Raw genomic sequence first — 13902 nt, forward strand, 5'->3', positions numbered from 1 at the left:
TCTTTTGGCGCCTCCCAGTGGATGCCTGCCTTAATTCCTGCTCTAGTTTAACCATTTGGCCTAAATAGAGCACTTGGTTCTATGATTCTTATATTTATGTTTTGAACAGGCCTACCACTTGTCCCCCATTAGGTTGGTGGGTCAGCTGGAGCCTATTCAAGCTGACTTTGGGCAAGAACTGGTTGCCGGTCAATCACATGACACAAACATAACCATTCATACTTTCATATACACCTATGGACATCTAAGGTTTCTAATGAACCAAATATGTTTGAAAATCCCTGGCTTAAATACAGCACTTGATTCTAATATGCATATATTTTGAAATTATATCAAATTTATTGATCAGGCATATGACCAAGAATGTTTTCCTTTTCAATTGACAACACAGGTATTGTAAAAAAAATTCTGATATGTGTAAGTTTGTAAGAAAAGTCAAATTGAATCATGACACAAAAATATAGAATCATATTTCATGCTTGGCAGATATGATTCAGTTTAATCTTATGCTCGATGGGAGCAGAGGAATTGCCAAGAACAGCAGAGGAAAGCAACCGAGAAAAGATTCAGTGGTGGGAGTTAATTCTGATCATGCTTCCTCCTTTATTATCTGCGGGGCCTTCATTCCATTATCCGTGGACACATTGGATATTCCCTGCTGTTACCTTGGAAACAGGCATGTTTCAAGGCCCTGTGGAGAAGCAGGAGCAAATGATCCTTCATGTGCAGAGTATTAGCTCAAAAACACCACGGGGCTAATGTGTGCTGTAATGTGTAATTTGTGTCACTGTTGCATAGCCGGGCTGCGAAACGAACGAAAAGGCAAGAACTCGCTCAAATGCTTGTACTTGTATTAATATATGCTTTATTTATTTGTGTCTGTATTTATCATTATTATCATTATGTTTAATGTCCTTTTTGCGCAGACAATCCATCACGGTTAACACATTGGCACAACAAGATTGGTCAGAAATGGAATCAATTCTAATCACACTTAGCACACAATCGACATGGCTTTGGCAAGACTTGGGAAACATTTTTTTTTTGTTACATATTGAAATCAGAAGTAGTATGAGAAAACACAATAGTATAATAGACATTCTCAGTTTTAAAATGAAAAAAAAAAAAACACAAATAAGGAAATAAAACCATGAGATATAACCAAAAGTTGTACAGTAGTTGAATTGATCTTTGATTAGTTTAGCCATAAAGGTGCCCTGAAAGCACTGCACTTCCCCTACATGAAACAAAATAATCTCTGTCTTTAAATAACAAATAGCTGGCAATATAAAAATACATGGCATTATACTGTAGTTCATTAAATAAACCAATAATTCATATATAAAATATATTGACGTGTATAAAAATATGCCTTACAATTTTTTTTTTTTTTTTGGAAAAGGATAACAGCCGTACGCTTTTTGCTTGCTACTTCAAAACACAGTCAATCACAAAAGTCCAACAAATGTACAAACAATCAACTGATAAGCAGTCACCACACCAATTTGACAAATAAAACCAACAGAAGCATCCTGTGTAATTTTCATTTTTACTTTCTTTTCAGACACGACACACACAAATATATAAGGTATTGTAAGCTTAAAGCAGTAATTAATGGAAAACAGACCCCCCAAATAAATTATTCTAAGAGACGTTGATATCAGTGTATCTTTGGAGAGAGGGAGAGAGGATGGTGAGGCTGACACACGTTGGTGTCACATCACCTGCGTAACAGTATTTCAGCCCACTGAGGTCAGAACAAACACAGGCAGTGTCAGCTATCCTAAATTGAAAAAAAAAAAGGAACTAGAAAGCCGGAACAAGAGGCAGGGAATAGGGAGATTCTTTGCAGTAATACGGCTTGGATCATTGAGGAAGTTCACGGACCGTTATCATGCTGTGTATCGAGATGGCAACATTGCTGTAACAGTTGGACATTCAGGTGGCTGTATTGTCATTCTTCAAAAGAGGACATGAAGTGTGTGTTTCCCATCGGGAGTGGCTGCTACCTCCTGTCCAGGCAGTGTCTAGCCCATGATAAAGCTTCCCCTCTCCCTGTGCTCCCTTCTCCACCTCCTCTTCCTCTTCCTGCAGGCGTTTTGACAATAGCACATGCTCGTCTCTCACTCTCCATCGCATGGTAAAACACCATCTTCTCTGGCACGTGAGGGCACTGGAGTGCCGAGCTCATCCACACACCAGCAGTGGCCACGCTGCATACCTTTGGAGGAGCGGCACTGTGCAAAAGATAAGAGGACAGCAGAGATTGAGTGGAAGCAAGCAAGAGAGAGCGAGAGAGAGAGAGAGAAACAGAAAATGGCATGTCATCATAGCGCAGTACCGGTTTGTCTGAGCCCACAGAAGCTCCGGGAGAAACGTGTCAGTTCATTCACAGCTGACAAATCCCTGGATGCACAAACGGTGGCGCAAAGATGCTGCAGCAAAGGCACAACTAAGTTCCAACACGTACCTGCTTTTTCCTGTAGAACCCGCGGGTGTCACAGTTGGGTATATAGATGTCACGGTCAGACTGGATGATTGTCAGCTCCAAACCTCTCAGGACACTGTTGAGCATTTTGCGGCACGGTGCCTGAGAACAGAAAGGCAGACTCCAAAACGTGATTTGAAGCAAAGCTAGAGAGAGACGCTTCATTCCCTCAGGTGACGGTGCTGGCATCACTTTAGTCACATGTTAATGTAAATCACAAAGAGAGCGGCCATGTATGTTTAGATGTCACATATTGTGTAACATTATATAACCACTTTATTATACAATGCTTTCATTTTTCAGGTCACTGAAGAAAATTAAAAGGGTTCTTTAACACTGTGGCATCAGACTAAGTCATCAATAAACTATAATACAGGACATTACACACTAATAATGTACATATAATGCGTCGGATTGAAAGTTTCCTGATTGTCATCATGCTAAATTACTTCTGCCGCATAGCAGCACACACATCATGCACCATATCGCCGTGTGTGTACATGCCACTGCAACACCCAAAATGGAAAAGCAGGGTAATAATCCTCATCCATCACCTATTTATCAATGCAGCCTCGCCGGGCATCATTCATGATGATGATTAGTCACGTTCACTTATCACACATGACAAGAAAATGACACAACTTACTTTTTCAATGTCACCGCTGTGTGAAGGATGAGGACCTGCAGAGGCAAATGACACACCGACATATCAGATGGTGATGAAAAGGATCTGATTCGTTAACATCAAACAGCAGGATGCATGCGTTCCACATTCTTGGTGTATCTTTACATCTGTTTGCACAAAACAATTCATAGTCTCCGAGATAATATCAATTAAATATCGGTGGTCAACGGTGGTGAAAAAAAAAAAATCATTTCCATCAATGCATTTTTTTTTCTCCACATAGCAGTGTCTCCGTTTAAACAGTAGATGGAGACCACTGCAATAAAAAGCACTTTTGATAAGGATGTAAGTAACAGTTTGGACATAGTGCAAGTCATGCAAATGCAGGCCAATTCATTATTCCTACGTTGTGACCGTATGTTTCAGCAATGAAGCGACATTTGTACTTCAAAAATGACAAATGACATTGTTATCCGCGGCGAGGTACTGCAGAGCAGCGCTGGACAAGAAATGCATGCAGGTTTTAAATGCATTCACTAATTGACTTTTCCTTTTGTCACATGCAATTAAATTAAATGTACAAACGTGTGGATGTATGCACATGTGATCCCATGCACGAGTGCGGATCCAATAATGAAATCAATCTACATTGACATGATCTTACCTGTGGGGTGGGGCCTCTCAGTGGGACTTGTCCTGCTGTGCTTGGCACAAATGCCCCTACCCTGCAACAGAGCCTGAAGGGGGCTGTGCTCCCTCGGCGGGGGAACACAGCGGAGCCCCTTGGCACAGCTCAGGGTGTACACGCCACAGGGTTCTCCCTGGGCCAACACCGTTGTGCTGCCTGCCACATTGTGCTCCCTGGGGGGCCTCCCAGCACCGAGTGGATCCCTGCAGCTGGGACAAACCTTGTAGGGGCCCAAACGACTGGCCCCTGTCCGCCATCCACAGTGAACCATTAGCAATAAAACAACGCTAGTTAAGTTACAAAGCAAATGCATTTCTCCAAATTCTCCACACTCACACACTGACAGGTAAATGTGGTTGATGCTATTTCTGTTATCTCTCTCTCTCTTTCTTTCTTTCTCTCTTTCTTTCTTTCTCTCCCACCCGCTTCTATACAGTAGCTCTCCTTGGTGCTTTGCCAGTTGAGTTCCCTGCAGTGCCAGAGGAGACAAACGGAGATCGAGAAAGCCACAGCAGAAGCAGCAGCTTTTAAAGATGTGAAAGGCGGTGATAGAGAGTGAGTGAGAGAGGGAGAGCAAGCACAGTTATGACACCTTCAGGGGCTGGGACTCGGAAAGAGAGAGAGAGAGAGAGAGAGGGAGAGAAAGAGAAGGAGGTGGCAGGGAGGGACAGAGGAAGTGGGGGGTGGATTTTGTCCCCTTTCAGAAATTATCAAAATACCGGCACATTCGCCATTCATCTCATTCTGCTTGCATGCTAAGTAGAAGTCCTATTCCAGCATTAACAGCATCAGGCACCTTTCTAGAAGAATATTTGTCATGGCAACAAATACAAACACACCTCCATAAATACCATTGCCACTGCAATGCCTTTTGTAATCAAACCACTGCTCTCCGTGGGAGACATTTGCTAGATTTTCAGACATGTGTGGGTTTTCTTAATTTGATGTAGATGTTGGCGCTGTTAATACATACAAATATACATAATCCTGCTCTATAATTTGTCTTTCTTTCAATAAAAATACAGTAAAAATGGGCATATTTCAGACATAATGACACATGCTGATTACTCATGATTAATGAATTAGATAATCATAATGAATCTGATTAAAACATTTCAAATATTACTTTCTCCAACTATACCTCATAAATAATAATAACATGTGTGTGTGTACTTCCATGAGTAATCCACCAGCTGCTGCTGCTACTTCCATTTTCAATGGACTTGCATACACATTAGCATTTGAACCTGAGGAGTAATCATCTGAATTCTTGGGGGGCAGTTCCCACATCTAGAGGAAAGCTCCGTGGCCATCTTGCGCCTAAAAATAACAACCCGCTTTTGTCATAAGTGGACATAACTGACATCTTCAGCTTTCTCCTCAACGCACCAAAAAATGCTGCTCACTTCATTACGCTTTGGGATGATGTCACAATGTGATATTTGTGGTCATACATAATAACGCTGTCAAGTAAATATATCCATTACTAATTATTAATAGTACTAGTGGCGTCATTATTATATTATTATTTAAACCACCTGGAACTTTAGCAATTAAAGTGTTGTCCTCCAAATTGTGTCATTGTTCCATCTGATACTTGATATTATACTTTAACCTGTCAACACTAATTCTAATACCGTATTTGAAGACAAAATATTGTATTATTAGTTATTAGTATCAACATTTGAACTTTCTCTATTTACATTTTTCCTTTTTGCTGGTTTTTTTTTGTACAATTTTAGTTCATGTGCCACAAGTGGCCCCTGGGCCGCACTTTGGACACCGCTGGCCTAATGGGAATGATGTTCATGCACACATTAAATGAACAGGCATGGCAGAGCAGATATCCCCACTGGTCTCCTGGAATTCTGGGCAACACAAGGCCAAAAATGACACCGCTATCTGCAGCCTGCTGGTCTTATTAATCTTGGCAAAGCTAGCTAAAATCACCTGCTGCCACAAGTTCGCATCGGCTTGCAAACTTCAGCATTAGTCCACATATCTGGCATATTTGGAGAACATTCCAAGACATGAGCCAGACCAAGTGGGGCTCTCATTTTCCACATTTCATTGGATTGTTTTTTTTTTGTACTCCGGCATTTTGACCGCCACTCATCCTCGCTTCCAGCTCAGCTCAGCGGCTGTCGACATGGGAACCGGTGTCAACACAGCGCTGCTCAGGCGCACTGGCTGCTAGCTCTATGCTAGCTCTATTCTAAATCGACCGCTTGATGACGAAAATGTACATTTCCTAAAAGGAAACACTACAATCTTTTTTTTTTACACCAGTCAGCAAGTGTATAACTCACCGTGATACTCTGTAGCCCAGCGCAACAATGTACAGTAAGTTTTGACGGTGATAGTCCTTCATCATAGAGATACGCAGCGTTTATCTGTGGGTGACGTCACTAAAAAGCGCCGACGTTTCCAAAGTTTGATGTGCAGTCATGGCTAGCCGATGGAAAAAAGTGAGTTTTCCCATTTATAGTTCGAGATTGGTATTAAATTACTTGCATTACTTTAATCACGCAAACAATCGTATACACTTGGCTTTTCTAAAGACCTACGCGACGAACATTCAAGCACATTAGCTCCGCCATTAGCCGCTAATGCTAACGATAGTTCATGGGCTACGAATTTAGGCATGAGGGAGATACAACACAAATCCAGTCTATATCGATATCAACGATATGGTTGGTTTTGATATTGTGCTTAAACTAAATATCGATATCATAAAAAAACGATATATATCGCCCAGTCGTAGAAAAAGTTAAATATAATGTTCAGTCTTCAATACAATCATGCTGCACTCAAGGTAGTCTAATCGTTAGCTCTTCTATCTCACGCTCCCCATTATGACAAATGGTAAACATGGTTAATACTGTCTTTATGCAGCAACCTTTATGCCGTCTTTTTCACTGTTCATTCCCGTTATGCAGCCTCTCCTCCCCCGTGGTGTGTGGTCTAAATCAGGTCTTGCTAACTGTTAGCTTTATAATCATTGCGATAGGGTAGATGAGGCAAATTACCCTTAATGCTCAGTACATTTTACTGCGTTTAATGATGCTGGGAAATCCCATAAAATTCACTCAAAACATGTGAATTAATCTGAAATGAAGTGTTTTTGAACACAACTCCTCATTTCTCACAATAAAACAGTTCAAGTCTGATTCAAATAATCTGCTATTAAAGGAACCATCCATCCATCCAGCTTCTGTGCTGTGTATCCTCACGTGGGGCTCGTGGGGGTATGCTGGAGCCTATCCCAGCTGACTTCAAGCCGGAATTAAATAAAGCAGTGTTAGGTAAGTAGATTTTCAGATGTGTGGGTTCTCTTAATTTGATGTAGATGTTGGCGCTGTTAATACATACAAATATACATAATCCTGCCCTATAATTTGTCTTTCTTTCAATAAAATACAGTAAAAATGGGCATATTTCAGACATAATGAATTAATCATAATGAATCTGATTAAAACATGTTAAATATTACTTTATCCAACTATACCTCATAAATAATAATAACATGTGTGTGTGTACTTCCATGTAGGTTGATACTATTTGACTCAAGGATGTTGATGCAGTTTTTTCAAAAGGTGTGTTTGTGATTGCACACACACACATACACACCCTCAGTGTTAACCTGCAGTTTACTCTCTGTAGTTACCAAGGGAACTCAGAAGAAGTGGGTTGCTATGTGGATGGCCGCCCTTTATCAAAGGGAAATTGCTACTTTGAGGTGACGCTTCCAGTGACAGTGCTCGGTGAAAGTGAATGTCCAGCATTGTGGTAATTCAGTGAGATAATACCATTTATTGTGCACATTTGTGCATCAATAAATGGCGAGGTCAGTCCAAACTGACCTCATTTTGTACTTAACTCAATCAATGCCAGCCATTTTCAGAGAAGAGAGCTCCATACTGCCAGTTTTTGGGCATTTCTGCTGAATTTACAAGAAAAAAAAACAAAAACGAAACTTATGAAATCCGGGGCAGTTTGTTCCATCGGAAATAATGTAAATCCAATTAATCCGTTTCAGACACCCAAACATATTGAATAAAGAATAATTCTATTTTTGCATGCAGAAAACAACGCACAATAATTATAAATGAAAAGAATATTCAACATAACTTTTACCTTCATTGTTGACTCTCCAGGATCTCCTTTCTTGTTTTGCTGCTGAGTGTGAATCAGCACCTCCAAGTCTCAGTCCATGGTCGGTCCATGGTGGTGAAGAGGGAGGTGAGTCTATCCACGTTCCTCCCCTCACCTATGGTCATGAGCTTTGGGTAGTGACCAAAAGGACAAGACGACGGGCACAAGCGGCCGATATGAGTTTTCGTCGTAGGTTCGCTGGGCTCTACACCAGGGGTCTCAAACTCAATTTACCTGGGGGCCACTGGAGCTAGGGTCTGGGTGAGACTGGGCCGCATCAGGTTTTCCAAAAAAAAAAACCCCAAAAAAACGCATTTATTAAAAACAGTAAAATGAATAAACTTTGCTTTGGTTCCGATTTTCTACAATAAAAGCTCTGATAAAACATTCCACTGTTCTCAAATATCTTACTTTTGATTTTTCTACACAAAATAAGATGAAAAATAAATAAACAAATCAAGAATAAAGAAAATCAATCAATCAGTAATAAATAAATATAATAATAATAATAAAACGGCAAATAATAAAAACTTAAGAAACCACATATAGTTGGTGAGTAGACAAATTGCAGGGTCTTGAGACACATGCTAACTCGCAAACTAGAGAGCTAGCGACCTAAACGGTAGCCTTCAAGTTATTTCCTTTAAACTTAAATAGCCAAAAACTTACCACTTCCACATGGATAGGGAGGATAACTATTAACAGTTATTTAACCTTTAACATGAACATGAATCAAACGTAATAATTTTTTCTGGGTACATGATACCATACAGCATCCATATCAAACTTGCGCGGGCCGCACTAACATTAAACTTTCATATCAAAGCGGGGGCCTCAAACTCGTGTCCTGCGGGCCACATTTGGCCCGCGGGCCACATGTTTGAGACCCCTGGCGTACAGGATAAAAAGACTCGTATGTGTAACATTCTCATTTGATTATGGGAACAAAGAAAACATTTTGAAAACTGAATCATTCCCATTACTAAGAAGTTTCTAAGCTTCATATTAAGTGTTCACTACTACAAAACCCAGTACCTCAAAAATGTCAGTATTTGACTTTCATATAATGTTATTGGAAATAACACACTGTGAGGCCTTTTAGTTTGGTTTTAGTAACATAGACATGCTGACTCAGGACTTGGACCTCATTGATTGGGACTAAAAGGCGCATCTGACTTGTGTCACTTTTGACATTTATTTAAAAATGCAATGTCTGACCTTGGTGTATCTTCTCTCGCTCGCATGAAAGTTTTCAAGATAACAATGTTTATATTTAAATGAGACATCAGATTCCGAGCTCGATATGTCCTTCTGACATTTAAAGAAATAGACTTCAATGCAACCATTACATTTTACACGATGAAATTCTCCAGCTGTGACGCACACGCTTGTCCAGTTATCTCAAACATTTGTGAGATTTTCTTCTGCTAAAGGTCACCCCGCTGTCAAAGTATGCATCTTTGCTTTCTTGGTGTTTCTCCTGGCTGTGCTTTCACATAGACTCAGTTTCGCTCTTCTCGGTACTGATGTCTTCTTCAAACATCTGCAGCATTCCACTTATCTGACATGATTTTTTTTTTTAGTAGAACATATGTCAATGCTTCTAACTAAAAGCTCTTCACTGGGTACTTTCCTGTCCTTGTAGAGAAAAAGTAGGTACGGTATTCTTCAGTCTTCAAGCCTGGCGATCGAAACCATCGGGAATGAAAAAACTAACATGAGCAACCATTGGTTAAAATAGTTGGGTTTTTGTCCATTTCTAATACTTGGTTGTAAACTTTTTGCTATCAATGAAGTCTCAATGAATAGTCTGCCAGGTCTGTTCAGAAGCGGTTTGTTTGTGGGCATTTCTTTCTGAAATTCAGGCTGAATCCCAATTCTACCCTTCCGCACTTCCGTATTGTAGTCTACGTCTACGTGTGTAGTAGCTCCGCCTTCCCCTTCATTTCGAGGGTGTTCCCCGAGCAGACTTGCTATGAAGTGGTGTTTAGCCCTGAGCACTTACTTAACCCTTGGTGTAAGGCAGGGGTCTCAAACTCAATTTACTTGGGGGCCACTGGAGCTCGGGTCTGGGTGAGACTGGGCCGCATCAGGTTTTCCAAAAAAACAAAAAAAACGCATTTATTAAAAACAAAATGTTTTTTAAAACTTGGCTTTGGTTCTAATTTTCTACAAGAAAAGCTCTGATAAAACATTCCACTGTTCTCAAATATCTTACTTTTTATTTTTCTACACAAAATAAGATGAAAAATAAATAAACAGAATAAAGAAAATCAATCAATCTGTAATAAATAAATAAATATAATAATAATAATAATAATAATAATAATAATAATAATAAAACAGCAAATAATAAAAACTTAATCAATCAATCAGTAATAAATAAATATAATAATAATAATAATAAAAACTTAAGAAACCACATATAGTTGGCGGGTAGACAAATTATTTTTTTCAGATTAAAATGAACAAAGCATTATTAGAGCCCTGTAGACATGACAAAACACGACTATAGTCACATTTATACTCTTTTTATTTACAACATATTGCGCAACTGCGGGGTCTTGAGACACATGCTAACTCGCAAACTAGAGAGCTAGCGACCTAAACGGTAGCCTTCAAGTTATTTCCTTTCAACTTAAATAGCCAAAAACTTACCACTTCCACACGGATAGGGAGAATAACTATTAACAGTTATTTAACCTTTAACATGAACATGAATCAAACGTAATAATTTTTTTCTGGGTACATGATACCATACAGCATCCATATCAAACTTGCGGGGGCCACAAACTAGTGTCCTGCGGGCCACATTTGGCCCGCGGGCCGCGTGTTTGAGACCCTTGGTGTAAGGCGAATTGGAACACCACAGGAGGGGCAAGACAAGGGATAGGGGATAGAATTGGGATTCAGCCTTAGTCTTTAACAGGTGAAATGTATTCTCAATTGGGTTGAGATCAGGTGACTGACTTGGTGATTGAAGAATATTCAACTTCTTTCTTTTTATAAAGTCCCGTGTTGCTCTGACAGTATGTTTAGGGTCATGGTCCATCCGTAGTATGAAACGCCGCCCAATCCGTTAAGAATTTGAGACAGTATGCCTCCGAAGACCTCAGAATTCATCTGCCTGGTTGTGTCCTGTGTCACATCATCAATAAACTCCAGTGACTCAGTGCCAAGCATCACACTACCTCCGTCATATTTTACACGACACATGGTATGCCTTGGATCACGCTTTCGCTATACTTTTTTCTTGCCTTCATTCCGATGGAGGTTGATCTTGGTTTCGTCTGTCCAAAGAATGTTCATCCAGAACTGTGCTTGCGTTTTTAGATATTTTTTTTAAAGCAAGATCAAATGTGGTGTTTCTATTCTGGAGGCATACGAGTGGCTTGTACCATGCAGTGAACCCTCTGTATTCGCTCTTGATGATAGACTTGTGCAGTGAGACGCCTCCTATCTGGAGTGTTTCTAACTTGGTTGTCTGTTCCGAAGGGGTTTCTCTTCACCATGGAAAGGGTTAGGCCCAGGCGACCACATGCAGCCATGGGGCTTGTGGCTACACTAGAGTTTCACTGACTCTTTAATGTGCAAAATGGTCTCTGTGAATATTTTTTTTAGGATTGACTTATGTCTCAGCATTTTTTAAAAATAAGTAACTTCGGGGCAGCTGGAGTTCAGTGCTATTTTTGCCCCATATGCAGCGGTTATAGCAAGAAACTGCCAAAATAACTTGATAGTTTTGGATCTGTATTGCTCACCGCTGTTCTGAACTAAATATTCATTTGATTCAAAGAGAGGGAGAAACACTTTTCCCCACAAGGGACTCGTTCACAGAGTGTGACTATGACTATGATAATGTGAAAATGGAAAAACTACAAGACCTAACTAAAAACACGTTTCCTCTCGATAGTTTTATCACTATATATCTCATCTCTGTTGAACTATGAATCAGATTAGGGCTGAAACTAATGTAATTAATTTCATATCTGATTAATCGGTCAATTGCTTTAGAGATTCATTAATTAATTCGATTTTAAAAAATTAATTTCCGCCTCGACCAGGGTTCAATCCCACCCTCGGGCATCTCTGTGTGGAGTTTGCATGTTCTCCCCGTGCATGCGTGGGTTTTCTCCCACATTCCAAAAACATGCTAAGTTAATTAGCAACTCCAAATTGTCCATAGGTATGAATGTGAGTGTGAATGGTTGTTTGTCTATATGTGCCCTGTGATTGGCTGGCGACCAGTCTAGGGTGTACCCCGCCTTACGCCCAAAGACAGCTGGGATAGGCTCCAGCACCCCCGCGACCCTCGTGAGGAAAAGCGGTAGAAAATGAATGAATGAATGAATGAATTTCCGCCTTGGGCTGCATGATTCTACAGACCACCAACCAGGCTGGCTGCCATACTGTGTACCCTACCACCCGTGGTGACCGCATTGGCTGTGGAATTTACCACTAAACTATTGAAGCAGGTTTCAAAAGCGACTTTTTCACCAAAAATGACAAAGAGGTAGGTGTAGAATATTCTATTTCTAATACTAAATGTGCTTTTACCTTCCCAGATGGATCAATGGATAGTCTTGTTATGGCAGAAGGGCCTTTCCCTGCGGTAGGGATGTACTCCATGGGAGAAGAAGCGAAAGTGGGCTTGCATGCGGAGTAGGATGACACTATAACGATGGTGGACAGCAAACGATGACGACTGGGGTCGACTTTATGACGTCAGGGTAAGACGCAGGCGAATTACTTTTGCTGCATCATTTTTTTAAAGCAACAATGCAATGTTGGGTTTTTTTTCTGCTTTCGGAACAAAGCAAATATGGTGTTAGACTTGTGTTAAACATGGATAATACAGTATTTGTATTATTAACTGATTTCATCTCATAGCTGACTGTGCACAGGTAAATCCGTCAAGTCAAGTTAAGTCAAGTTTATTTATATAGCCCTTAATCACAAAAGAGCGTCAAAGGTTTTAACAAGCAGGCAACAGTAGATGATAGACGATAAACGTCATCCCTTGATCTGAGTCTGAAATAATGGCCTCGCATACAAGTAGAGCTGTCATATATCAATGTAAATATATCAGGAGTGTTTGGTCAATATAGCCCAAGCCTTCATAGCAGTAAATCTATATACTTAAATAAATATCAGCAGCTTTTTTTGTGTTCCTTGAGTGGAGCGATGCCTTTTAAAACATAGCAAGTACACATTGCACACAGTATATACATTGTGTCTTTTGACAGAGAGAGATCACCATGTGGCTTCTTGAGGCTTGTTCATGGTTTCTGCCAACTCGCTGTTTGTTTTGTACTTAATAAAATACTTCAACTATGGTTCCTTTTGCCAATTTGTCGTTGTTGACAACGGTGCTTAATACTCTCGAAAGTCGACGTTTCACTTTAAATGATGTCTGTGTCTGATCTTGCCGGTTTTGGATTGTGGTCACATTTACGGTGTTTTTTGCAGTTCAGTGTGGGAATGTTCTCGTACTGCTGACATTAGGATTAGTAATAAGACAAATTGCCGAAACACTGTGAAGGGACCGAGTCTGAGTCTTATTTATGTACAGAATTTATTATCTGCACTGGGAATTTCATATTTAATCCTCCCAAGTATATCTTTCATGTCACAGTCTGCAGACATTGAACCACGACTGGTTGAAAAAAAAAATGACATTAATTATTACATATCAACCAGAGGACCAGACGTTATAACTTTCCCATTTTTCTCTTCAATTTGGGGTGGCACGGCGGTCGAGTGGTTAGCGCGCAGACCTCACAGCTAGGAGACCAGGGTTCAATTCCACCCTCGACTATCTCTGTGTGGAGTTTGCATGTTCTCCCCGTGCATGGTGTGGGTTTTCTCCGAGTACTCCGGTTTCCTCCCACATTCCAAAAACATGCTAGGTTAATTGGCGACTCCAAATTGTCCATAGGTATGAAT

The 13902-nt window shown here is 40.3% G+C and overlaps 1 protein-coding gene and 1 long non-coding RNA gene across 3 annotated transcripts; one reads left to right on the plus strand and one right to left on the minus strand.

Moving 5' to 3' along the window:
* Positions 1-857: 857 nt before the first annotated feature.
* LOC131104822 (insulin-like growth factor-binding protein 5) lies at positions 858-6595 on the minus strand. Its single transcript, XM_058052375.1, has 5 exons — positions 6111-6595; positions 3778-5121; positions 3135-3169; positions 2471-2590; positions 858-2237 (listed from the first exon to the last, which is right to left on the minus strand). The coding sequence occupies exons 2-5, from the start codon at positions 4112-4114 to the stop codon at positions 2124-2126; spliced, it is 606 nt and encodes a 201-aa protein (XP_057908358.1). The 5' UTR covers positions 4115-5121; positions 6111-6595; the 3' UTR covers positions 858-2123.
* Positions 5846-7951, plus strand: LOC131104823 (uncharacterized). Of its 2 annotated transcripts, XR_009119831.1 has the most exons (4): positions 5846-6269; positions 6994-7106; positions 7352-7397; positions 7465-7951. It is a non-coding gene; the product is annotated as an uncharacterized LOC131104823 (long non-coding RNA). The 2 variants fall into 2 exon arrangements; XR_009119830.1 differs by having other exon boundaries at positions 7352-7951.
* The last annotated feature ends 5951 nt before the right edge of the window (positions 7952-13902 follow it).

The sequence above is a fragment of the Doryrhamphus excisus genome, chromosome 16, assembly GCF_030265055.1.
Source record: "Doryrhamphus excisus isolate RoL2022-K1 chromosome 16, RoL_Dexc_1.0, whole genome shotgun sequence".
Lineage (NCBI taxonomy): Eukaryota > Metazoa > Chordata > Actinopteri > Syngnathiformes > Syngnathidae > Doryrhamphus > Doryrhamphus excisus.

Bases quoted from the DNA above. Each gene is read 5' to 3' on its own strand.
- LOC131104822 (XM_058052375.1), bottom strand. From the start codon at position 4,114: ATGCATTTGCTTTGTAACTTAACTAGCGTTGTTTTATTGCTAATGGTT. The intron at 2,591-3,134 runs GTAAGTTGTGTC...TTCTGTTCTCAG, and splicing joins ACAGCGGTGACATTGAAAAA to GCACCGTGCCGCAAAATGCT. The intron at 2,238-2,470 runs GTACGTGTTGGA...TCTTTTGCACAG, and splicing joins GGTTCTACAGGAAAAAGCAG to TGCCGCTCCTCCAAAGGTAT.